Raw genomic sequence first — 26406 nt, forward strand, 5'->3', positions numbered from 1 at the left:
CCCTCCCTCCGTCCCTCCTTCGTGGCTGGATGGCGTCCCGCTGTTTGTTTATTCATCAGTCCATGGGCATTCGGGTGGTTTCCACTTTTTTGGCCATAATGAATGATACCGCTGTGAACATTCACGCACGAGCTTCTGTGTGATCGTGTCTTCCGTTCTCACGGGTGTGTCCTGAGAAAGGGAATTGGTGGGTTGCACGATGCTCTCCGTTTACTCTTTGTGGCACTGCCAGGCTGCTTTCCAAAGCGGCTCTGCCGTTTTCCATTCCCTCCCGCGCGTGGGGCCCTCTCTCCCCGTCCCTCCCGCGCTGTCCTTTCTGTTTTCCTTCCTCCTCCTCCTCCTGCTGTTATTGCCGTCCCGAGTGGGTGTGAGGTGGTGTCTCACTGGCATTTGATTTGCATTTTTCTAATGATGTTGAGCTACTTTTCATGTGCTTCTGGCCGTTTGTATATCTTCCTTACAGAAATATGTATTCAAATCTTTGCACATTTTTTAAAGTTGTTGAGTTGTGGGAGTTCTATGTGTAGCCTAGATATTAATCCCGTCTCAGATATGATTTGCAAATATTTTCTTCTATTCTGTAGGTTATGTTTTCACTTTCTCATTAGTGCCCTTTGATGCACAAAAGTTCTAATTCTGTCTCCAGCCTGCCCCCCTGAACGTGCCTGATCCCATCTGATCTCGGAAGCTAAGCAGGGTCGGGCCTGGTTAGTTCTTAGATGGGAGACCACCTAGGAAGACCAGGTGCTGTAGGTGTAAATAATGATAATAATAATAAATAACAATAATAATAATAATAATAATGGATTGTAAGATGACAAGGTCCTTGCAATCTGTGAGGTCAACCAAGGGTTGCCTCGCCTAAAAAAAAAGTTCTAATTCTGAGGAAGTCTAGTTTATCTTTTTCTTTATTGCCTGTGCTTTTTGGTGTCATATCTGTGAAATCATTGCCAAATCCAATGTCATCAAGATTTTTTCCAATGTTTTCTTCTAAGAACTTTGTAGTTTTAGCTCATAAGTCTAGATCTTTGATCCATTTTGAGTTAATTTTTGTATATGATGTGAGATAAAGGTCCAAGTTCATTCTTTTGCATATGGATACCCAGTTTTCCCAGCACCAGGTACTGCAAAGACGATTACTTCCCCATTGAATTGTCTTAGCCCACTGTTAAAAATTCGTTCTTTGCTTTCTGATGAATTCCTACTCCGTGGCCTAAAGGCCCAACTCAGTAATCAAGGCCTCTCTGACCCCCGATGAGGAACACGCTGAGCCTGTGGCTGCACTGGCAGTGCCCGTCTCCCCATGAGAGGCTGCGGCCCACACGAAAGAGGGCGCTTTTACGCAACGTGATCTTTCACGGAATTCCTTCACGTGTGGTCTTTGCTCACTTACTCCATTTTGAACCGCGGCGTATTATATGGGTAAGACATTTTAGCTTGAAATAAACTCAGTGCTATTTGTTGTTTAAAGTGATTACCCGATTGATTTGGAAAAGGCAAAGACTTTAACATAGCTTTCTAGTTATTTTTGGTGCTATGACCTCACGATTCCAGATGTTGGGACGCTGTTGTAAACAGTCTTTTTGAGATGTCTGCGACAATAATTTGTACTGGCCGTAAATATACACCTATGGAATAGATTTTAAAAACACAGCGAAGAGGATAACTTATGAAAAGGGTTACTTGCTGAGGATTACGTTTCCAGTTTGAGCAACAAACATGAATTCCAAAAGCAGAACGTCAAGAAACAGAGTGAAGTGGAAGGAGACTCCAGACAAACGTTAGCTGGCGCAGAGGCAGCCAGCCACGTTTGGACAGAATCCCACGCTGAAACAGAAGAGTTTGCGTTAAGTTATCGTACTAGCTACGAGAGTGGAAAGCCAGCAATGTATTTGATAGAAAATTTCATAAATACACTCAATATTATAAGTAGAAAGTTGATTGCCTTTTTACATTATCAAAAGTTAGTACAGTTTTACCGAAAAGCTTCTTTCAGACTCCTCGTTTATGGAATGGAAGCCTCGTCACTTCAAGCTGCCCCACTGGGGTTACGGGTCAGGGTGCCCAGGGCGAGTGGGTTCTCGCTGGTGCTTCGTCTCCATACCCTGCACGTGCCTTGTACTTGACTGTTTCGGACTCATGCGCTGCTCTGTCAAATACAAGAAAGCCGTTCTGTTGAGGCTCAGTCCTAATGGACAGGGTCACACATTTGTCCACTCATATCCCCTGTGTCTCTGTGTTTTAGGTAGGTGGGCCCCAGGCAAACGTCACTCCTTCCGGTTATGATGCCGTAAGTTACGACGAGTCGGAACCTATGTCTGTGGATCCTCTCTGACTCTTAGAGCCTGCTTATGGGGGAAGGTGAGTTGCCGTAAAGTATCTTTTGTTTGCTTGTTTGTTTTTTGCTACCGAGAATGTGTGTAACACTCAGACTACCCTTTAAAGTGAAGTATGTTCCACGTGGTACAATCTGCGTTTTACCCTCTGTGGTCCGTGACATGGTGTCTGCTGGGGAGCAGAGCCAGGGAGAGGGGTAAACAGTGAAAGGGAAAGTTGAGCAAAGACAGACAGTGAACGCGATGAGGTGGCAATGCGGGACATCATGCCCCGTGGCTCTCGGGAGGTCACGTGGCGTTGCGCTGACGTTCGAAGAAGCCGGTCTGAGTTTGTGGGAGCAGGTCTGCGCTGCAGAACTGTTTCTTTGTGACGCTTGCCTTTGAATTTTTGAGAGCGTGGGAACCCACAGAACTGTTTTCCCGTAAGTGTTGCTTGTTTTTACCCCTCTAGACCCTCATCCTGCCATTTTGTAAAGAATGCTGGGTGGGCAGTACGAAACTGTTGTCAGCTGCTCTATTGGTTCCCTGTAAGTGAGCAACAGCCACACGCAGGGCCCTGTGCTAAGCCCTGCACACTGGCTGGGCCCTGCTGACAGTCCTGCAGTGTGTGCGAGGGTGCAGGAGCGTGTGTGCATGTGTGTGCACATGTGTATACGGGTGTAGGAGCATGTTGCAGTAGCGTGCGTGCAGGAGCATGTGCGTATGAGTGTATATGGTGTGGGGTGTGTTTGCATGCATGCAGCAGTGAAAAGGAATTTTCATTAAAAGGCTAATCAGCTCTCTGTTCTGCTTCTGTAAATATGCTGGCTGTGTGGGCTGCACTTGAGATTGACTAAAGACTCACCTCCCTTTTGTTTGATCTGTCTAAGCAACAAATATAACTGTTTGTAGCCCCTAGCAACTCCCACGCTTTGTAACACTTTGTAACTGCCGGTAACCCATAGCAACTCTCACTCACCCTTTGTAACGCAATGTAACTACCTACAACCATAGCAACTCCAGCCACTTTGTAACAGTCTGAGGACAAATTAACCAATCAGCCCATGCCAAAAAGTGTCTACATAAGGAATATTGTGTCTGAGTTTGAGGCCCAGATCTTCAGAGTGCTAGCTCCTCCCAGACCATAATAAACCTGAGTTCTCCAACTCTCTGAGTGCTGCTTGGTTTCTCTCCGGGTTCACTTTGGCTGCAGCTGAAGTCGTGTGTGTGTGTGTGTGTGTGTGTGTGTGTGTGTGTGCTGCCATGCTGGGATGGTAAAAGGGCGTATGTGCAAGAGCATGTGTGTTCCTATGCCGCTCTGTGCTTCCAAACCGGAGGTTTGTGCTCTCGCTGAGCCTGCGGGATGGGCGTTCCTGCCACAGTGTCTCCCCTGTAGATCAAGGCCTCAGAGGGTCCCTCCACGGTCCGCATGCGCTGGTCCTCTCCAGCCCAGTCTAGCTTACCCAGCCTTGTACCTTACAGTCTGAGGGCCTTGCCAAAGCCTTAAGGACACATTCAAGGATGCTTTAGTCACCTGCAGCACAAAGGTGGCCACTGAGAATTTTCTTCACGCTGTTTCATGTATTTATCCAGATTCACAGCACAACTTTCTTCAGGTTCTGAGGTAAGGTACCTCCCAGGGGTTGTCCCTCCCAGGGGCATCTTTAAAAAGTCACAAGACTTAGTAATCAGGGCACTGGGCCCCTTGCCGACTCTGCGATGTTCATTATTCCTCTCGGCACCGCCCCTCGCCCACTCTGCCCAGATGTTGTCTGTCTGGTTGTGTTTTTTTTTAATTCCAGCTCAGCATTTTCAATCCGTCCGTGGTGCTTGACCCAATTCTGTAAGCCCGTGTTCTGTGCTGATTTGATCTTTGCTTTGCCTGGGGAAAGTTAAACCATTTCAACCTCCAGGCGTCATTGTAGACTGCACGTCGGTGACAGACTTCAGTGGGCACATGGACAGCAGGTCTCTGCGTTCGGATGGGAGCTGCAGGCAGCGGCTCTTCATAGGACCAGTGCATCTAGGCTGCGGTCAGGCAAGGCCGGTCTGTGAACCGAAGCTGGGACCCCATGTGGAAGACAGGCCAGGAGCCAGAGGGGACCCCGGCCGGGCTCTCTGCCCGCTCCCAGCCCACCTGTCCCCATGCTGGGAGCATGGCGTTGCTTGTCAGCCTACCCTCTGCCACAGTTGCCAGTATCCACATGGCTGAAGGTCTGGGCTTCTGACCCCATGGATGGCACCGGACATGGCCACGGAAGACCTACAGCCATGGAGGAGGTGACTGACTGCTTAACCTAACTTATTCCAATGAACGTGACACTGGAGTGCCCGGCACTGGCCGACCCCCGGGGGGTGGCATGCCCTCAGGGGCCTCCCGTCCCCACCGCAGTGCGCCCCCACCCTGCGACCACTGCAGCCATGTCCTCAGTGCTTCCCTAGCCTGGTCCCTCTCAGCAGCTCTCAGCTTGGTGGTTGCCGGTCTGACCCTGGCGCCACCGTCTCCCAGTTACCCTCGGCCTCCCCTGGGCTGTGCCTCCTCGTCTCCTTTGTGGCGCCTGCACCCTGAGCCCGTCCTCTTCAGCCGGTGACTCTGGTCCTTTGTGTCCCTCCTGTGTGCTGCCGCCCTTCCTTCTCGCCTCTTCAAGGATTTACCCCCGGCCTCTCCCTCCCTCCGTCTCCCGCCCACACGGGAGAGGCATGCGTGCCCTTGGGCAGCACGTCCAATCACAGTGACCACCCATCTCTCTGTCCCTTTGACGACGGCCTTGCTGTCGCCACTTGCTCACCATACTCCAGACCTGCCTTGTCACGGTCCACAGACCTGCCCCTGCCAGACCCAAAAGTCAGTGTCCAGTCCTCCCCCACACTCTATGGGTGACACTTGATTCTGTCGGTCACTTGGTGGGCAAGAGCGTGGGCCCTCGATGGCCCAAGCATGATGACCGTGAGCAAGCCGTGAGTGACCACGCTTCTCTTTCTGGAAGAATAAAGACAGATCCTAGCAGAGAGCTGCCAGGAGGAGCGCATTAGCCGGCAGGGCTGCACGCAGTGCAGGGCTGTCTTCACGTTCGCTGTCAGCACCCTCCTCTGCTTGCACGCTAATGTTGACGTCCCCAGGTCTCTGGGCTCAGTTGGGTACCGATGACAGGGCCTGCTCAGGGTGGGTGGGCGGGCACGTGTTGGAGTGCAGCTGGCTGAGCCAGTCCCACTACGTGCCAGAGCTTCAAGCACATGTAACCTTTGACCCAGAAATTTTATCTATAGATATGTATTCCAAGGAAATAAGAGAGGGACGGGAAGAGGTACGGCCAGAGTTTGTTGTTACAGCTTCGTTTAATGGAGCAGTTCAGAAACCTGGACACATGATCATAGATTGGTTATGTTCTTATGCATAAAATGCATAAAATAGAATGCCTTGGGGTTTGGTCACTCTGATGCAGATTTAAATATATTGACTCAGAAAAATGTTTTTTATATAATGTGAAATGAGAAAAACAGAACAATAATGGGTGGTTTGGTCCTATTTTTGTTAAAAATGTAATAACACACAGCTATTGGAAAAGAGTCCGAACAGGTAGGTAGACTTCACGACGGCTTGTCGTCGGTGGTGGTAATTACTGTCTTTGCATATATGCACTTTCTGGTTTTTTTCTGTAATGAACACCCAGTACTTGTGTTGTTTTTAATTTTTCTCCTTGTAAGGAACAGTCAGGCTGCCTTTGGTCAGTGAGACCTGCCTGGCCTCTGTCTCTGTGCGCCTTTGCTGGTGATAGACAGCCACGGCACGTCCTGTGGGTGCCCGCCGGCCAAACACACCCGTCTTCACGACCAGCGGGTCTGCTCTGCACACACGTTTTTGCCACTGCCTGTTGTTGTCTTATCATTTATCTGCACCTGGTTTCATGGGAGATGGTGGGATGGAGGTAGCAACTCAGCGAAAGGTGCAGCTGGAGGGTGACTTATGCTGCTTGGTGGCAGGAGGGCCCATCCTGGTGGCTGGGCCGGCACGCATCCCCACGTCTTCTCCCGGGTCCCGGTCCACCCTCCCGGCCTGCGCCGCCCAGACCAGAGCACTAATGTCGGTAGCCGTCAAGGACGCACAGGGCTCATCTGCATCCGAGCTATGTGTGCGGCTCGCTTCTAGCCCTGGACCCAGAAGCTCTAGACCCCAACGGAGAAAACGCGGGCCGTCGGGATTTGCAGTTGGTGCCGTTTCCGGGCCCTCGTTCTGCCGAGCCTCACCCCGCGGTCCCAGGACCAGCCCCGTGTCGGGGGAACCAGCTTCGCGCAAGGCCCATCCATGGGCAAACGGCTGACAAGGGCAGTGACAACTCAAGTCTGCAGAGCTGCGTTTTGATTGATGCTGGGCCTCGAGGCCCCCCCGCCCCCCTGCCTTTTCCAGGGGCCTCGCTGCGGCTGGATGTCCTGCAGGCACGCCGGCTTGTGCGGTGGCCCTCGTTTGGGGGATGGAGTCATTGACATGACAGCGCCTCCGTGCCAGGCGCACCCCTCCAGCAGGACGAGGGGAGCTGGGCGGAAAGTAGGTCACATGTGCCTGGTCCCATGTCACGAGGTTTCCAACCTGAGGCCAATGGGATTTGTAGCCTCCTTTGGTTCGGAACAAAGCACCGCTCCAGCTTTCTCCTTTAGCACTCCGCCGTCGCCGAGCGGGAGAGGGACCATCTGCCTGATCGCCACACCCTCCCCGAGCGCACAGTCACTTCGTTCCGTTCCGAGGTAAGGGGTCCTGGGGCTGGCCGAGGCTGCCCTGTGCGGACAGGCTGAGTCCAGGGCGGGGAGCGAGCGGGGCCAGGCCGTCACGGTGTGAGGATGCCGGGCTGCAGCAGCGCACGGGGCTTTGTGGGACGTGGGACGGTGCTGCGCGCACGGGTTCAGACCAGGCATATAGGCGACGACCCTCACGTTAGGTCTTCTGCGTTAATAATGTGCTTCCTTTTTAAGGGTCAGGCCAGCTATTAACACTGTCATGTGAAGGTGTTACTACGTGGAAAAGCGAACCTGTGATTTCACAGACGTCTGTCATCAGAGATTCTGGGGGGGGTGGTGGTGATGTGTGGGAACATGAGTCTCACCCTGGAAACGCTGGTCACCCTGTGCAGTGGGCCTGAGCCCTCAGTGTGGCGAGCGCCTTTGTCCGCGGTGTTGGCCTGTCGAGTAAACAGGTAGCTGTTGGCTTCCGCTGGTATAAAAGCACCCCGAAATTCACATACCAGAATAAGGTGGATACTTGCCCGTTATTACTGCATGGAGAACATGCTCTTTTGGAATTCGTTCTTACCTTGAGAAATAACGTAATGCGAACGCGATCTCTTCGTGATGAAGCAGACGTGGAATGTAGAATAGTTTCAAAGTGTTTGTAAACTTGTCTGAGTTTCATAGCTTATAAATGACAGAATTCCGTGTTTTTTGTTTTTGTTTTTTTTTTTGCCTGTCCTCTGAATGAACTAAGGGATTCCACTAGTTCACGATCCTTCCTATGAAATATTCTGGCACGTAACGAGAGGAATATAAAGTGTTTGCAGGATCTGTGTAGCGGGCTGACTGCTGGTGCCATATTTAAATGAATTATATGCTCCTGTTTGGATTTGCTGGGGAAAAAATGTTTCCAGAAATAGACTGCCAGACCAAAATCATGACAGTATTTGATTTATATTCTATCAGAAAAAATTTTTTTGCCTTTCATAGTTAAAATATTTAATATGTGTATTTTAACTAGCTTTCCAGGAAACATGGGTCCATGACCAAGTTCACAAAAATCATGTAAATTCTTTAGATTATATATTACTCTACATTTTAGATGTAAAAAATAGCAGTTGCACTATTGGTTACAAAAGAAGTCTTTTCTCTTCGTGAAAGTAATGCGTTATGGAAATATTCTTTGTTTAGGTCAGTTCCTTCCAACTGCAGCCTTTAAGTGAATCTCGTGATATTTCTAAAGGGCTCTTTCTTATCCACTTTCCAATCTTGAAGAAAGGGAAATTTTTCTGCTACTTTATTAGGACACAGCGGAAGATTGCAGTGTTTTTTGTATTTATGATCATAAACATTTCTTCTGTGCCTGGGAAAGTCCCCACGTATTCAGATGCAGTTTTAATAGTCCCCTCCTACCCACCTAGCATGTGTCCCATGACTGAAATGGGATGGTGTGATCTCAGCCATCTTACATGGTAGCAAGACCGAGACACTCTAGTGTGACAGCCATGTTTGTTCGTGTTCTTGAATCCTAAAGTTATGGTCGCAGCCGTGGCCTTCAGGGGATGAGAACCACTCTCTGTTGACACAGAACCTGCCCCCGTGAGGGTTACGGGGTGTTGGCTCCCTACTCACTGGGGATCGGTCACTGTTTCTTCCAGAAGAAACATCGTGATGCGTAAGCAACTGGCTGCGACCCCAGTGCATTTCTCAAAAGTCTGTCCTGATGCCCGGCGAGGGGAGTAGGCACACGGGTCCCTGTAGTCTCCGTCCCGCCTGCCCCAGTGCGCACGGGAGGGGACACGGGGCTGCTCTCTGAACAGCGTAGCCACCACCTCCGGCCTTGACTCGTTTGGGAACTGAAAGGGCCATGTGACGGAGTTGGGCCCGGCTGGCCTCCTGCAGTCCCAAATGACCGTCACGCGTCGTGTGTTCGCGATGTGCGCCACCTCTGTGAGACCCCCAGGCTCTGCATGAGAGGCAGAAACCCACCCACTATAGGCAGATTGTCACCATGCGAGGCAGGCCCAGGAAGGTTTGGTGTCCCCAGTCCCCCACAGCCCGAGCTCTTGAGGACATGTCTTCATTCTGGCTGGGGGATGGGGGTGGTCTCAGAGGCCAGGGAACAAGGGCCAGCGGGCCAGCGCTGTGACCGGGAGCTACCAGGGCCATTGTCAGGTGGGGCCTGTGTGGCATGTCGCACAGGACTTCCTTCCACGAGTGGCGGCTGCACTGTTTTATAAATAGCATGGATCAGAGGTTCTGCAGGGCCCTGGACCAACATCATCACCTGAGAACTTCCTGGAGAGGCAGATTCTCAGCTCTCCCGCCCCAGGCCACCTGAGTCAGAAACTCTGGGGGGGCCTGGTCTGACCTACCACCTTCCAGGTGATGCAGATGTCGCATAAGCACGTGAGCCCCTGGACTGAGCACACAGGAGTGACAGTGGGCGGTGCTCACCAGGCAATGCTGGTGCGGCGGGCTGTGGCTCGTGGCCGTGGCCGGGCTGGGGCTGAGCATGTCCTGGCCGAGCGGCGTGCTCACGCGTAGCCTCCGATGCTCCAGCAGAGCCGCGAGCCCAGCATAGCATGTGCTGTGGCCTCGGGTTTTCCGGTGCCTGTGGGCTAGTGCGCAGGTCCGTCCTGTGGCGTCCGTGCCTGTGCCACCCAGTGGGACCCACTGCCAAGCAGGCGGCTCACAGGGACCCAGAAGAGAAGACCGCGGAGAGACTATGGCGCGATCACCGGGGCTCAGGCAGGTGGGAGCCCGCGGCAGTGCCGGGCGAGAGGGAGCCAGCGGGGGAGGCCGAGGGACCGCCTTCACCGGAGGGGGGATGGCCAGGGCTGTCTGCTGGGTGGCTGGGGGCCACAGGAGCCACCATCGTGTCTGGCATCTCTGGGGGCCTGGCTGGGGCCGGGGATGGAGCTCCAGAGACACAGAGGGCGGCCAGCTCAGAAGCCAGATTCTCACGCCAGGCCCCGAGCCCTGGGCTCAGTCCCCTCAGTGTGCCGCCCCCACCCTAAGGCGTGTGGGGGTGCGGGGGGCCATTAGTACAAACAAGAGACTCTGAAAGAGGAGAAAACCTGCGTGGAAACATCCAGGCGGGCCAGGGAGGCTCGTGGGTGTGGGGAGCAGCCTGCAGGGGCGGCGGGCTCGCTCTGTCCCCGTTCCATGCACGTGCTGTGCGTTGGAGTCAGTGGGAGCAGACCGACAGGTCAGCAAACGGCACGGGACCCACTGGGTGTTGCTTAGACACCCAGTTTAGAACCTTCGCTCACACCCAACACCAGCGTATCTTGCCGCGCGCAAGGTCGCAAACTATCAAGGATTCATAGAAAACGTGTGTCGAGTTTCTGAAACAGCCTTCTCCTGGGACGGGCGCCCCCAGCAAAGCACGCGTGTTGCGAGGCTGCTGCCCGAGGCGCCAGCTCACGCGCTGCTCTGGACGCTGCCGCGCCTCGGGCGAGGGGCCGTGGCAGGCAGACGGCAGCAGAGCTCAGGGCACTGCCAGGACCCGGACACGAGCCTGCCGCCCTTGAAAATGCAGACCGGAGCAGACCAGCGTCCAGATGGCAGCGTCGGGCCCCACGAAGGGGCAACGGGGTGTGTGTGCAGCCCGCGTGGACCTTCCGCACAGCCCGGGAAGCCGCCTCACCGCAGACATGTGTCCACGCCGCTGCAAGGGAGAAGGGGGCCCGCCCTGCCTCCGCCGGGACGCGTGGTGCTGCGTGAGTGCTGCGTGGGTGCTGTGGTGCCAGTGGGTGGTGGTGGCAGGTGGTGCTGGGCGCGGGTGCTGGTGGTGCCAGCGGAAGGGTGGTGCTGCGGGTGCTGGTGGTGCTGCGTGGCGCGTGGGTGCTGGCGCAGGCTGTGGTGGCGCTGGGCGCAGGCCGCGGGCGCTGTGTGGTGCCGCGGCGCTGTGTGGTGCTGCGTGGTGCTGCGTGGGTGCTGCGTGAGCCTGGGCGTGAGCAGGGCGTCCCACCTGGAGACTCGTGATGACAACACGTCCCGCAGCCCTGGCCGGGCTGCATCCCCGTGCAGACGTGCACCCGCTGCAGCGACCCTGCTCCTCAGCCCTCAGCTGGTGCCCACTGATGGGGAAGGGGACCCTGGGGCCACGCTCCCGCCTTGGTCCCGCTCGCAGGAGTGCTGCGCGTGGCAGGCCAGACAGAAACGTGCCGACGGCACGGAAGTCAACGCACAGCGCCGGGCAGGCTGGTGGGCTGCAGGGCTGGCTGGAGGCGCCTTTCTCCAGGTCTGGAATGTTCCATGTCATGAACTGGTCATACGGGTAAGTGGCTGTGTGAAAATTGACCTAAGGTGTGTGCATTCTCCTGCCTGTAAATTAGACCGTGTTTCACAGTCTAGTCACAGAGCACACGCGGTGCGACGTCCATGCAAAGCAAGACAGTGGTGTGTGTGTCCGGAGAGGCCGAGAACGGGTGTGGTGACAGTGACTCCCGCCCTGTGCCGGGGGTTCCGGGCGGCTCTGTCCCTCCGTTTGCACGTTTCAGAGCCTCCGGGGTCCTGTGTCCCCAGCTGTGAGGGGCTGCCCGGGGCCCGCTAGACCTCCGCGGCCGGAGCAGTCCCGCGCCGTGTGCGCTGTGCTTCGTGCTTTTTACTGCTTCTGAAAAGGACCCCGCTGCTGTTGCCATCGATCTCCTAGAAGCCGCGGGGCTGGGTGACAGAAATGCACATCTTTGACTTTCTGAGCTTGAAATTGCCACAGAGCCTCTGGAGTGGCATCTGGGAGCGGACAGCTGGCTTCAGTGGGTGACACCCTGGGTTCCAGAGCTCCCTGCCTCAGACTAGGCTGGGGTGTGGAGGGAGGACTCACCGCAGGGATGCTGGCCTGTCCCCTGGCTGCGTGTACAGCACCTGCCTCCAGGACAGCCGCCTGGCCAGACTTCCAGAAGCACGGAGACCCCTACCCCCTGGCCGGGCTTCCCTGAGCATCGCCACTGTCCCTGTCCCCGTCCCTGTCCTCGTTCCCCATGTGCGGCCTCCGGACAGCAAAGACCCCGGCCCACGGTGCGGAGGAGCCGGGGAGCTGGGACACGGGGCTGAACTTGGGAGGAAGTAGGCGGAAGCCCAGGGTGGCGTTCATCGCTGGAGCCGGGGCTGCTCCTTGCCCTGGTGGCGGGGTGCTGGGGTCGGTTCTGGGCAGGTCGTGGGACCTTTCTTCCGATAAATCTCAGGTCTGCTGCAGCAAAGCCCTTGTCCGAGGCAGGGCCAGATCTGGGAACACGGCTTCCTGTCTGGGGGTGCTGTTGTCCTCGCCAGCCCAGCCTCTGTGCCTGAGTTCGTAGCTCCACCTTGGCGACGTGGCACGCCACCATACCCAGCTCGGCAGTCACACACCATTTTCTTTGAACACACGCAAATCAAAACAAACCAGACCCATTACAAGCATGTGAAACTGCCGGCTGCCCAGAGTTTGGGGATTAAGGGGCCATCAGCGGATTGAAGTCAAGGGATTAGATCTCATCGGGCTCAGCGCCTGGGAACCGCCAGCCGCCACCCCCGCCCCAGGGGCCACAGGCAGCATCGTGGGAAGGTCGTGGCCTCGCTGCCTCTGTCTTCTCTGCCGAGGCTGCTCCCGACCCTGACGCTGCCAGGAGCCCTCAGGTGCCCAGGCGTCGTCCTCGGCTCTCCCCTCCTCCCCCAGGGTGAGTCTGGCAGAAGGAGGGGCCTGCCCCCGCCTTCAGACTGTGGAGGATCCTCTGTGGGCTCCCCACAGGGTGGGCCCCCCACGGGACGGAACCTGACTACAAGTTCAAACATGTCCAGACAGGCCCAGCACTGCCCCCTCGCTGTCCGCTGGCCTGTCTCCTTTCTGCTCCAGGCTTCCCTCCCAGGACACTGTTAGTGCCCATGGTGGACAGGGCAGCTCGTGCCCAGCAGGGGACAGGGGAGGGGCCTGGCAGGGAGGGGCATTTTCTCCGAGCAGATGCAGCTTTGAGGTTGTGTGTGTGTTTCTGGAACCTGTGTCCTGTGGCTGCCACCTCCTGTGTCCACACGCACCCTGGATCTCTGTGGATCTCGTGGCCCAACTCCATGCCCTGGACAGGGCCCGGGCACCAGCGCCTTCACCCCAGTTTTTCAAAGCCGCTTTCGAATCGGGGACTAGGCTCAATTCCCAGCTCATGGTTGTCTTAGTTTTTTGATCTGATTTTTTGTAGCCTTTAGCCAGTTTAAACTTGAATTTTTTGTTTTTTGTTTTTTGTTTTTTTAGTTTTTTGTCTAAGTTGTCTTGCTTTTTCTCCCTGAATTTATTTTAAATTTTAGTTCTCTGATGCTGTCTCTACCTTCTTAATCTTTATAAATTTGTCTATTTTCAGCTACTTGAATCACTTGGAATCCATTAGAGTTTTAGTCACATTCGTTGTCTTTATTTTTATTTTTCCTCCTCAATTATTTTCCCTCCATTTTCCTATCCTTCATTTGGGAAGATTCTTAATGGTTTTGGTTGCTTTAGCGCATACTTTTTTAAAGCCAGGTTAGCCCACTTCCCCGATGTGGCTTAGAGCATCTGCGAAGCCGCCGGTGGTGCTGAGTGAATCTTGTGAGGGCGTGAGCCGCACATCCAGGAGGCCCGCCAGCAGGCAGCTGGGGGCTCGGGCTGATGGAGTGGAGCGTGCGATTTGGTCCCCTCCTGCCCTGCCCAGGCCCCACCCACACAGGTGTGACCTGAACTCTCGATGCCTCTGCCCCTGCGGGTGCAGGAGAACTGGCCTGGGCGGAGAGCACTGTGGTTTAGCTGGAGGCACCTGGGCCCTGCGGTCACACAGCTGGGCCACCAGGCCCCGGGCCCTTCTGCTGCACATGGCAGGGGGGACAGGGAGGCCAGGAGCCCTGGGCCAGGCTGCCTGGAGCCGTTGGCACGTCCCCGCCCCACAGCGCATTGCCTGCACACAGTGCACCCTCCGTGTGACTACGGACGGGCCGCTCACTGCCTCTGCATGCCACACGGCAGCCGTTCTGCTGGTGCTCTCCCTGGAGGCTGAGAGGACCCTACGTCCTTTTAGAAAAGACGCCATCCCTCTCGGCAAGCGGTGCCCTCACCTATGCAGTCCCCGTGGAGACACCCACTGAGGACAAGGCCCCGGGACTCCCGCATGCAGAGTCCCCTCACGTGAGAAGACCCTCCACCGAAGTGACTAGGGCAGAAGGGCAGGCACATGCTGCCTCGCCTCGCCCTGACCATGCGCAAGCATGGGACGCAGCTGCCCTGACTGGCCCCACAGGCCCAGACGGTGGCCAGCCCCAGGAGGCCGCTCCCCGTGTGTGAATTCTGGGCTCACCCTATGCCTAGCAGAGGAAGGACTGTCCAGTGCGTTTCTCTGGGGACGATTCCGGGTGAATCTGGCTGCTGGCCTGCATCTCCCGCGGGGGCGTGGTGGGCTGTGGCCCCAGCAGGAGGGGTGAGGTTTCCCTTTTGGGTGCCACATTAGTAAGTAAATGAACCAGTGCCAGGGTGGTAAAGAACAGTGGCTCGGCGAGCACAGCTGCCCTGTGTGTGAGCGCCGGTGACATGTCCCTGACACGAAGCAGCACTCGGGTCCTTTGTGGGTGCGGGGCGAGGGTGGCCTCCGTGCAGGGTCCATGCGGACCAGCTCTTCCTTTACAGGTGTCCTGCCCGCACTTGCTCTGAAAGTCCTCCATTCCCAGCGAGTCTTAGGCTCCTTTGCTGTCCAGGCGAAGAGCGCGGCACCGTTTCCTTTTAGTTACTAAAATTCTCCCCGATCCCCACATTTCTCCTGCTACAAATTACCATCTGTGTCCCTTTGTGGTAATGAAAGCTGGAATTAAGAGCTCTATGCCCCGCCCCCTCCTGGGAAGGAAGGGTCACAGGGACACGGACTCTAATCCTCACTTTGCTCCTTGGGGGTAAACCATCCCAGGAGCTTCTCCTCTCCCCATTCTATTTCAGTCTGGTCCGTCTGCTCTCGTCGCTGGTGGCCGTTTGGTTTTATCGCGTGCCTTTCCCGCTGCTGTTGAGAGGCGGTGTGCGCGCGGTCAGGGCAGGCTCCGCAGCCCGCCCCGGGGCTGAGCCCCGCTTCGCGCTTTCCAGCTGTGACCCCAGCCCCGTGTCTGGGGGCACGTGGGGACGCGCCTTCTTCGCAGGGCTGTACGGTGTTGGTGTTAGGTTTTGCGTGTCACTGCTTGTGTGGTTATTGAGTTTCTCCTCCAAGTTACTGATGACGTGGACAGAATTCCTGACACTGTGTCACCCACGCATCCCAGGAGCACACCGCCTTACGGTCCTGTGTATTCTTCCTCTCCACACGTGCTGGTTCTGTTCGTTAGTGGTTAGGATTTCTGCCGCCCAGAAGCTGGAAGTGTAGGCTCACAGCACGGGCCTGCGGCCGACCCCAGAGGGGCGCCGGTCAGAGCGTGAGCAGCAGCTGAGCCTTCCAGGGCAGGCCGTGCTCCCCAGGGCCTTGGGTCTGCGCGGTGGCGTGTTGAGTGCCGGCCGTCTTGGTGTATAGCCTGTGACCGTGACCTGCACTCCCTCATCCCTGGAGACATCCGCTGCCTTCGGATGTACTCACCAGCCGTTGCGGATGTGCCCAGTCAAGGCTTCGCCCTCTTCTCCGTGCGCGGTCTGCAAGCATCTCCTGGATAGGAGCCCTGAGTGATCAGACGAGGCGCAAACATCTCCACGCGCTCCGCGGCCCCTTTGCTCTCCTGACAGCGTCTGTCGGCAAACGGGTCTGAATTGTAACGCAGTCCATCTTATCCGTCTTTTTGGAACCATCGACCTTCTCGTGCCCAAGCAACCTGTGCTTGGCCTCACTTCCCGTGGATGGTACCCTGCTGTCTCACCTAGGACCACAGGTCACCTGGAGCTTCCTGGGGTGGGGTCCGCAGGGCCGGGCTCAGGCGGACCAGTGCTGCCGACCAGAGGGGCCAGGCTGCGACTTTCTGCTGTGGCTCTTCAGCTGCTTGTGCAGCCCTGTGCCGCGGTCACACGGAGGGGACTGTCCTCGCCTTCTGGCAAATCGGTCTTCTCACTCGTTCTTTCTCCCAGGAAGGCCTTGGCTCCACCTGCGCTGATGGGGTTTTCATGCATTTTAAAACCAGCTCGTCTGTGGAAGTGACTGCAGATCCCTGTAGGGAGAATTAACATCTTCACGTGCCAAGCGCTCACGTCCCCGAGCATGAGGCGCTTCTCTGATTCCTAGCTTGCTTTAAGTTCTCACGATGGCGTCTCATAGGTCTCTGCATGGAGCTTTTCCACGCCTTTTTTAGATTTATCCCACCTCTGATTCTTTTGAGGTTCTTGTGAATTGAATCTTTTTAAAAAATGAAATTTCCTAGCTTTGCAGACAGACATGTACAATTCCAGCCACCCTGTTAAACCCAACCTCTCTTATGATTATTTGTATATTCTGGGTCTTATCATCTGCACCTGTGTGTGCTGGCCTGCCACTGTGTCCCGGGAGCGTGCGCATCCCCACCCGGGAGGTTACAGGAGGCAGGTGCACTGCAGAGCCCGTGGTCGCAAAGGCCGTCCCTAAGCCCCGGTGGCTGCCGTAACGACCCTGGCTCAGCACCGTCTGCCCCAGAGCCTCCGAGCTGGTCAAGGGCGTCTCAGGAACCACTGTCCCGATGGCACCTGCAGCAGGTCCTGCTGGTGCTGCACCCAGAAGGTTTGCGCCCCTCCCCTGCTGTGCCACCACCTGGCCCACCGTCATGTCCGGCAGGTGCTCGTGCAGACACCGTGGTCGCTGGGCCGGGTCCCGGCCTCACACTGTGCAGTCTGTGCCACTGCAGCTCTCACCACTGGCACCCACCTGGCTGCGTTGGGCCAAGTCACAGGACATCGGAAAGCTCAAGTTTGTCGCCGAGCCTGTGGAGTGCCGACGTGGCAGCCCCCGGCAGGTAGCCCATGTTTCTGCCATTGTCTCTGACTGTCTTGGCACCTGGCTTCTCCCTGTAGCCTGGTGGCGTCGCCCAGGGCGAGGGTGAGAGGAAGAGGTGCGCGTTGCCCCGGTGCAGTGGAAGCCCCTCCCCCTTCATGTCTCGTCACCGCCGACACCACACAAGGCTCTCGTCTCCTTCCTTCTTTCTGGGTCCCGGCCTCTCCGGAGCACAGGTCTGAGGGCTGAGGTGGGGCAGTGGACTTCAGCCTTTGGAGTCGCCTTTGGAGTTGCCAGCCTGATTCGGCATCAGGCTGAGAGCCACTCGGGTTGATTGATGGCTGTGCCCCTTCGTCCCGTGCCCTGGTGCCAGGCCCTGCTGTGAGCTGAGTGTCCAGTCGAGTATCTGCTGTGTTAGAGGCTCCTTCCCCTGTGGCGAGAGGCTCCTCTGGGGGAGGCAGTGTGTGCACAGACCGAGCGCCTGTCGTGTGCGGGCGCTGGGCTCACAGAGGAGGCTGGGGACGTGAGCTCATCGTCGCGGGCGGGTGGCGTATCAGAGCCTGGACAGGCCCAGTCCAGGGAGGCCTGCCCGTCTGCATGGCAGAGCTGTTTCTCCTCTCGGTCCCTGCTTGCAGTAACTCAGGCGCATGTAAAGCAAGTGTCCTGACGCCGTCACACCCCGGACCCCAGGCGCTTCCCCAGGGCCAGGACGGGCAAGCGCGTCCCTTGCCAGGAAGAGAAAAGCTCCGTGCACACCAGTCCCGCCGAGAAGCTAGCCCAACACGGCCTCTGAGCAGGGGGAAGGTGGGCAGGCCGCTGGCTCCCCCGGCCCATCACATCCGTCCGTGTGAACACAAGTGACAAGCCAGCAGTCTGTGCAGGATGCTCGCTGAAGTCAGGTTGTGTGTGCCGTGAGCATTTTTCCAGTGCTAACCGAGACTGGCAAGGGCATGGCAGGACAGACACCCTCCCCTCACCCCTGGCCCAAGGACACAACCCGCACTGAGTCTCGAGGAACAGGAAGCAGCTCAAGCGCTCCGAGCGCCGTCGGTTGTGCTGAGCTGGCTCCTGTAGCCCGATGGGCACTGAGCCACGGAGCGCGGTGGACGAAAGCGGCGCTCGCCCCAGGTCCCTCCTACGGCCGCCTCCCCCGCAGCGGAGGCCTGGTGCGGCCTGGCCCCGCACAGCGATGGCCCGGCAGAGCTGTTGGCCCTGACTGGTGCTCCCCGCAGCCACGTGGACCTTGGATGGCGCCGTGCTGGCAGGACCCCTGCTCCCGTCGCCTCGCGAGAAAGCTCATGTTGGGGAGAACGGGCTAGTGCACTTCCAGGGGGTGTGATGCTGTCATAGGTTCCACAGACAGCCGATCCCCAAATCCGCTGCCCCCCATGCCGAAAAAGCCTTACGACCTGGAAGTTACGTGCCAGTTTCAGCCATGGGACACTTTCCTTCAAGTCTGAAATGAATGTCATTGTTGGTTTTTCCGTTTGACTGGCATGAAAATGGAGTTCACCTGTCTGGTGGTCAGAGCTGTTCGCGCTCGTGGCCCCGCGTTTGCTCACGCGGAGGGTGGCGGTGCCCCGGCCCTTCCGCGTCAGCACAGAGTGCGCCCCACATTCGTAGAAGCAGCCGGAACGTGCGCCCTGCTTGCTGCTCCTGCCACTGCGACAGCTAGGCAGCTTACCATGACAACACTTATTTACTGGAATTCTGTTGATTTGAATCTTCTTTTAGAAAAAGAATGGAGAATTTGCTTTATCAGAACTTCACTAAGTAGTATTGGTCACAAACAGATTTTGCCTATTTATTCATTATAAAAAAATCAAATGTGGTTTTGGTTCTGGTTAAAATGGAGTGAGCTACTCCTACCAACACACGTTGTAGGAGGTGGTGAAGGGCGATGCCCCCCCTGGAACCGTCACCCAGACGGGGGTGCCTGCTCTCACCACCTCTGTCGGACCGTGCGCGCCACGTTCTGGCCGCTCCAACCAGACCGGAGAGGCGAGGAAGGGCCGACGGGTTTGGAAGGAGGAAATAGGACTGTTTACTCACAGATGACATGGTCGTCCACATCGAAAAGCTCGTTAAAACCATAAACAACTACGTTCGCTCGTTTAAGAATACGAGGTTAACGCACAGAGATCAATGATATTCTATGTACCATCAATGGACAATCAGAAACCAGAATTCAAAGCACAAAGTCATTTACAGGAACTCCAAAAAGCTATATACTTTCTATTATGTCTAACAAAATATGCACAGAATTTGTATGCCGAAAACTACAAAACGCTGATGAGAGAAATCAAGGAAGACTTAGACGAGAGAGAGGGAGAAAGAGAGAGACAGAGACAGCCTGTGGTCACAGACCGGGCCACACAGCACGGGAAAGCTGCCTGAGCTGCCCGAGGAGGCGTCCAGCTCGGTGGGACTCCTCCAGAGCCCGGCACGGGGCTGTGAGCACAAACCGGGTGGCTTTCCAAAGCCGGAAAACACAGAGGAGCCTGTTAGCCAGAGAGAACTGTGAGGAGGAGTAAAGCTGGGGTGATTTTAAGACACCGACACCGCAGTGACCCAGATGCTGGGGTGCGGGTGCATGGACAGGCACGTAGGTGAACGAAACGGAGCGGAGCCCAGGCTTCGCCCACACGAATGTGGACGCCCAAATTTTGACAGAAGTGATGAAGCAATTTAACACAGAACGGGCAGTCTTTTCAAGAAAGAATACTGAAACAGTTGGATATCTGTATGTAAAAAAATAATCCCTCCCCCGAAAAAATCTCTTGGCTTATTATTCATACCTTTTACAAAAACTAACTCAAAATGGACTAAGTATGTAAATGTAAAATGTAAAACTAGAAACTATTTCGTAGAAAATATAGAAGAGAAAGATCCTGTTAAGATCTGGAAAGACGCACCAGAGACTCAGGGGACATCTCTAACGCACACGGCCAGTGAGGGCTGTGCCCACAGCACGAGAACGTGAAACTCCACAGTAAGGAAGCAGCCGGTCCAGTTAGAAAATGCGCAGGGACCGGGCAGACACTTCTCCAAACAGGACGAGCGGACGGGAAATGAGCGTGCGAGCAGGGGCTCGGCATCATCAGCTATCAGCAGAGAGCAAGCTGACCCACAGCCAGCTGTCACGGCCCCCTGTCACCGTGGCGAAGGGGGGGCACTGGCGGTCCCAAGAGCTGGCACAGATGCAGCGCGGCCGGGTCGTCTGCCCTGGAGTGGACGGGAAATGGTGCGGCCACCCCGGCAGGCAGCTGGGCAGTTTCTTACGAAGCTGAAACATGTACTTAACGTATAATTCAGTAATCACAGCCCTGGGCATTTATCACAGAAAAATGAAAACATGTTCACACCACGCTGTGCACACTGTTGTTTCTAGCTGCTTTATTTGTAGTCGACAAAAGGTGGAATCCACTCGAGCGTCCTTCCTGGTGACTGCACACAGAAACCGCGGCGCAGCCACGCAGCGGAGCGCTGCTGGGCGGCGAAAGGGAGCAAGCTCGCGTGCGACACAGCGGGCAGCTCTAGAGAGCCTCGTCATGCCGAGTGGGAAAGCCGCTTCGAGGAGTAGCATTCGTCCGATTGGATTTATGTGAAGTTCCTCCAAGCCTAGGGCCGGGTTGGGGAGAGTGAGTGATTGTAAAGGGACAGCATTCAGGCGGCTCTCCGTGGTGATCCTGCTGTGCAGGCGGTTAGAGAAATCTATACCTGTGATGAAATTTCACAGACCCGTACACAGGAAACAAAAGTGCATGAAGACCTGGTGCCGTCTGGTTAATGGCGTCTCACCACGTCCCGCAGCGCGTCAAGTGGCAGCTGGTGAAGGGTGCGCAGAAACTATGGTTTCCGCAAGTAGCTGTGGATCTAAAATTACTTCAAAATTGCATACACACCTATATACACATACATTACAGTCGACTGTTAAATCTGCAAATGTAAAAAAGTAAATTGTATAAATAGACCAATTAAAAGTGAGAGACTCTCAGAGTGAATAAAAAGCAAGATTCATCTATGAACAGTTAACTGGACGGCCCCGTGAAAGCCAATGCTCTTAATGGGTTAAAAGTCAAAGGACAGAAAAGATATGTCACGTGAACACTAGTCCCAAGCAAACTAGAGCGGCCACGTGAACATCAGATGAAGTAGGCTCGGGACAAGGAAACTTACCTTGCAGCATGTATAATGGTCAATTTACTGAGAAGACATAGCCCCAAATGTATGTGTCCGAAACAACAGAGCCTCGAAATACAGGGACCAGAAGCTGCTGGAGGGGCAGAGGGACAGGGCGAATTAACAGTCGCAGATTCCAGCTTCACTCGGTAACCGACAGAACGAGGAGGACGAAGAAGGTGCAGGCTGAGCAGTGCCACCGAGCACAGCGTACCAGCCGGGTCCTGCAGGGCGCCCCCAGCCACAGGGCACGTGTCGGTGCGCACGTGGGACGTTCGCCGAGGCAGACTGTATTCTGTGTAGAAACTAAAAGCTTGACGAATTTAAAGCAATTAAAATCATGAAAAATGTATTTTATGTCCAGAGTGGAATTAAACTAAAAAGCAGTAGCCAAAAATAACTAGAAAATGTCCAAATACTTGAAAGCCAAAACACGTACCTCTAAGTGACATGCTGGGCAAGGAGGAAGGCGTCCCAAAGGGAACCAGGCAACGCTTTGAGCTCATGCATAAATTAAGTAAACCGCTGCCTCCAGTGGCGTTTCTAGCGTGAGGTGCCACCATGAGGAAAGGTCTCTAAATAGTGGTCTAAGCCTCCACCCTAAGGGGCTAAAAGACAAGGACTGGAAAGAGCGAGCAGAGGGCGTGAGCGATGGACCGGAAGCCAGGGGGATGGGGGGCGGGGAGCTCGAGCCGGTCGGCCGCGCCAGCTCAGGCAGAGACGGACGGAAACGGTCGTGTGAGAGAGCGCGGCGGTCGTTTTTCCGTTTGTTTTCCTGTTCCGGGCAGGACTGGGTTCTCTTCTCTTGGTTTATTTCTCTGCATCGTTTGGTGACGGCCTTAAGGAGACAGGTTCCTTTGTGAGAGTGTCATCCGCCCTCTGCTGGAAACCGGTGGGTTTGCAAATCACACTGCCCCTGAGGTAGAGGGGACAGCCGTCTGGCTGGGGTGTGTGAACAGGTCATGGTGTCCTGTGGGAAGGCTGCTGTGTCTCCGGCTCTGCCTGGGTAGCTGGGCCCTCTGTCCCCCAGGGCGTCCGCCTCACCGCAGCACACAGCAGGCCCCCGCACACCCCCAGAGACCAAGTGAATGAGTAAGGGGACGAGCGGACTGGGAGAGGGGAGATGTCATCTTGGATGTTCCATGAGTATCCGAGTCTAAAACCACTGAGCTCCATTCAGAACGGCCCGTGAGCCACGCCACGGCCACGGCGCCTGGCTCCATGCTCATCGTGTGTACTCGCCCGATCTTTGGCTCCGTCCTGAATTTGCCCCGCCCTCCTGTGGGCCTGGAACTGGGGTTCAGTGTTGAATGGAGGAGACAAGTGTGTCCATTGCCCACAGTGTGACAGGGCCAGGGCTGTGGGGGAGGATGGGACCCAGGAGAGACGGGGCAGTGGCAGTTAGGGGTGCGGGGAGAGGCTTGGCAGGGAGTCCCTCAGAACAGGGCCCCAGGCGGCAGGCAGGGGAGCGGGAAGGCTCCCGGGTCACAGGAAGGGAGGCTGTGGGCTGGTGGGGTTCAGAAGAGTAGGGGCCGGCACCCGCAGGCCTGGGGGCAGCGCTGGGGGGCTGGGGCAGCCTGATGGAATCCCCCAGGCAGCGAGGGTGTCCGAGGCCGGATTCGAGATTCTAAAGGTCGCTGCCGATGGGAGGCAAGACGCGCCTCCTCCACTTATTCCAGAGCAAGAGCCACGGCCAGGGTGCGGCTGTGGGGAGAGCATGCCCTCTGAGCACTGTCCGGGACCAGAGGGCGCCACGCACGCACACACGCCTCCGCCCACCTTGGACGGCACGGCTCCCAGGGACATGAGGGTCCCCCGCAGCAAGCGCAGGCCTGGGCCCAGCACTTAGGGAAAGCCCGGGAGCTCTTTCTGCTTCCGTTCATAAAGTTGGAGGCGCTGTCTCTTCACCAGCATGGACTGGGACAGCGCGACATAGGCCTACGCGGCTCCCAGAGTCATGGGCGCCCTTCGCGCATCCCCAAACATTCCATCCACACGCGCGGTCCCTGAGCTGTGGCACACGGCGTCCTCTGGCCAGGCCAGCTCCATGCTGCAAGGCCCCAGGGTGACCCACATCTCCCCGGACACGCCGAGGCCAAGTCGTTACGTGAGGTTGTCAAGGGGTGTGTCTGCCGCAGCCCCATGTGGCCAGCGCCAGCAGAGGCTGACGCGGGTGCCAGGGAGAGCCCTGTGCGGGAGAGTGCGCAGTGCGTGCACGTGCGGGGGCGGCCTGTGCGGATGGGTGAGTGTGTGCAAGTGCGTGGCGTGTGCGTGGGCGACCGAGTGCCTGAACAGGTGCGGTGGATGAGAGTGTGCGTGCAGCAGGTGGGTAGGTGAAGGAAGGGGGCAGGCCCCCCTACGCCGCACCCAGGCCAGGAACTTGGTCACGGTGCTTTTCCTCCGAAGGAGCTGGTGACTCCTGCTCCCCGCTTTCATCTTCCTTATGAGTTCGACGTCTCGTGCACTGTCCAGGTGGTTATTTTGTTTGAATTGTTAGAGGAATCATTTGGCTCCCCTAATCTCCTAGTGGGTGCTTTTTTAAAATTAAACTTAGCATTTTTAGGTAACAGGAGAATCATATGCCGTCGTAAGAAATAATAGATGCCACGCGCTTCGGTTTTCTCATTGATAGTATGTAGAACACAACACTGGGCGCATCATAACCCGGACGTTGACACTGACTCGGGCGAGACGCAGAACGTCGCCTCCGCATGAGGGCCCCACACTGCCCACTGCCCTCTCATAGCCACAAGCATTTCCCTCCTGTCCCCACCCCTCCTCAGCCCCTGTCTGTTCTCCGCCTCTGTCACTGCGTCGGTTCGAGACTGCTACGTAAGCGGAGCCGACGGCGTGTCACCCTGGGGCCGGCCGTTCCCGCTCGGCCTTTCTGAGCGTCCTCCTGGTTGTGGAGCGCGTCGCTGGCGGGTTGTCGTTGATGGCCGAGCGGTGTTCCGTCATGAGAAACATGTCCGCTCCGCCACGCCTTCCCGGACAACCTCATGCTGCTGCTTCCAGGGCCCCCAGGTCTCCTGTACAGCTCTAAGGGGTAGCACACCCCATCCAGGTGACTAGTGTCCAGCCCTCCCTGCTGTCATCACAGGATGGCCAGGTGGGCCCTGGGGTTCAAGGTGGCGCAGGCCGCCTTTCCCGGACTCGACTGCTCACAGGCATTCTCGCAGGTCTTCCCCTTACGAACGCCTGCTCAGGGCAGCATCTTGCTTTGCGGTGCCTGGTGTCTGGCTCACATGTACCCTGGGGCCGACCTCCTCAGGGCAGGCTCAGCACAGAACCGCCCGTGAAGCTGACTCCTTCACACCTCGTGAGTGTTAAGTGGAATTTGAACAAATGTATTTTACACTCGTGGACAGAACCTACGCGCGCGGTGATGAGGTCGGCGCGTCACGTCGCCCTGCCACAATTGCTTCCTGATGCGCCCGCCTGGGTCGGCCTCTCCTCTGGAGACGGCGGTGGGGGGTGAGGGCACCAGGGTGTGGGCAGGAAAGCTCGGAGGGGCCGTGGGCAGCCTGCCGCGAGCTGCCGGATGCCAGTGCCCTCTGCACTGTGTCTCCTGTGACTGGAGATGAACCATGAAGTCACAAAAAGCCGGAGCAGCTTTAGACCCTGTGAGGACTTTCCTCCCCACTTCCTCCGGATGCCTCGCTTGCAAAGACCTTGCCCCACGGGAGCACGGCTTCTGGGCGCCCAGCGTCCCGCGTGTCTACTTCGGGGCTCTCCAGCCGCAGACGAGCCAGGGGCAGGCCGTCTGGTCTTTGCAGAGCAGTGTGAGGTGTGGGGAGGCCGCCGGCTCCTCCCAGAGCCCGTCACCCACCACCCTTAACTTCCCGCCCTGACTTTGGACAGTCCCTCCCCCAGTCGCTGTGAGACACGAGATGTGGATGTCGGGCTGTCGCCTCGGCCATGTCCCCGGGCGTCCTCCCTGGGAGCAGGAGATGTGAGGACAGAGCCTGCTCAGGGGCTCCTGTCTCCAGCCCCCATGCCTGCAGCCCAGCCGCCTCCTCGCCTGCCCTTCGTGCTGGGCCTGGCCCTCCAGCAGCAGAGCGAGGTCACGAATGTCTCTCCACACAGTGGCCAGGAGAAGGGGTTTGAATGGGCCGCTGTCACCCACCTGGAAACCAGGGGGTTTCAGATTCGGCCGATCTCACTGTGGCTCACACTGAATTGGGCAGGGCCCGTCGGTGGCACCGCAGACCAGTCCCGCGCCAGCCCCGGGCTCGGAAGGAGCGGCAGGCCAGAAGAGGCCTCCCGCATTCCCAGCTCGTGGAGTGCTGCTGGGCCGGCCTGGGGGGGCGGGCTGAGCCAGGGGCTGCTGTGGGCCTACTCTGGGCCCACAGTCACCAGGGGCCTGCGCTCTCCCGGTTCGGGGTTCACTTCTTGACCTACCCTCAAAAATGACCCCGGTTGTACAATTGAGGGATGTGGGTGTTGACATCATTATCGTAACCAGAAACAAATAGAGACAAAGAGGAGAGAAAAAGGACCCAGATCGATTCCTGGAGGGGACAAACCGCAGATCAGCATCACAGAGTGAAGGTTAGTGACTTAGGACAGACAGAACCAGCGACACGGGACAGAGACAAAGGCAGGAGGAGACGGACAGAGCCCCAGCACGCTGAGGCACAGGCGCACGCAGCCCGCCTTGAAGGGCTGCTAACTCTACGGCCGCAGATCCGAGAAGCTCACAGAAGCCCAAGCACAGACACGTGAGCGACTCCAGCGGGGCACAGACGGCGTGGCATCTGGGCGCCTGGCGCCGCGGGCCCATCTCAGGGGGCTCCACACGTGTGGGATTAAATTGCTCAAAGCCAGTGATGAAGAGAAAAACCTTAAAATGTGCTGGGGACGAAGACACATTCCCGAGAGCAGAGCGGGGTGACTACAGGGACTGCTCTTTGGAATCCAAGTGAGTGACGGCGAGGATGGCATTTCTCCGGGACTGAAAGAAAAACCCTTGACCTGGAACTTCTGTCCCGTGAAACAGCCTTCAAAACCGAAGGCGAAGGGAAGGCTCTGCGGACGGGCAGACACCGACCGGACTCACCGCCCGCCAGCTCGCACCGCCACGGGCACACGGGGGGCCCTGGGTGACAAGCGGTCGCGGGCGGACTTCAGAGTCTACGCGAACGGGGAGGGTGAGACACTTTCCAGTGATGCATCCCTTTAGAGCAGCGTCCCCAGCCTTTCTGGCACCAGGGACTGGTGCTCCCATAAGAATCTGATGCCCGATGATCTGCGGCGGAGCTGAGGCGGTGATGCCGGCGCGGGAGAGCGGCTGCAGACACAGACAGGGCTTCGCGCCCTCGGCCACTGCT

At 56.8% G+C, this 26406-nt stretch overlaps 1 protein-coding gene, 1 long non-coding RNA gene and 1 pseudogene across 2 annotated transcripts in view; 2 read left to right on the plus strand and 1 right to left on the minus strand.

The window, feature by feature from the left end:
- PCBP3 (poly(rC) binding protein 3) overlaps window positions 1–26406 on the plus strand; it is a 168592-nt gene that overhangs the window by 108186 nt on the left and 34000 nt on the right. Inside the window, exon 2 of the mRNA XM_039879798.1 lies at window positions 2246–2361. Within this exon, the coding sequence (XP_039735732.1) occupies window positions 2352–2361 (10 nt within the window). The 5' untranslated portion in view covers window positions 2246–2351. The remainder of the gene's footprint in view (window positions 1–2245; window positions 2362–26406) is intronic.
- On the plus strand, window positions 639–756 carry LOC120616416 (uncharacterized; annotated as a pseudogene).
- LOC120616394 (uncharacterized) lies at window positions 20274–21934 on the minus strand. Its single transcript, XR_005656593.1, has 2 exons — window positions 20615–21934; window positions 20274–20515 (listed from the first exon to the last, which is right to left on the minus strand). It is a non-coding gene; the product is annotated as an uncharacterized LOC120616394 (long non-coding RNA).

Source organism: Pteropus medius, unplaced genomic scaffold (genome assembly GCF_902729225.1).
Source record: "Pteropus medius unplaced genomic scaffold, Ma_sr-lr_union100, whole genome shotgun sequence".
In the NCBI taxonomy this organism is placed as follows: domain Eukaryota; kingdom Metazoa; phylum Chordata; class Mammalia; order Chiroptera; family Pteropodidae; genus Pteropus; species Pteropus medius.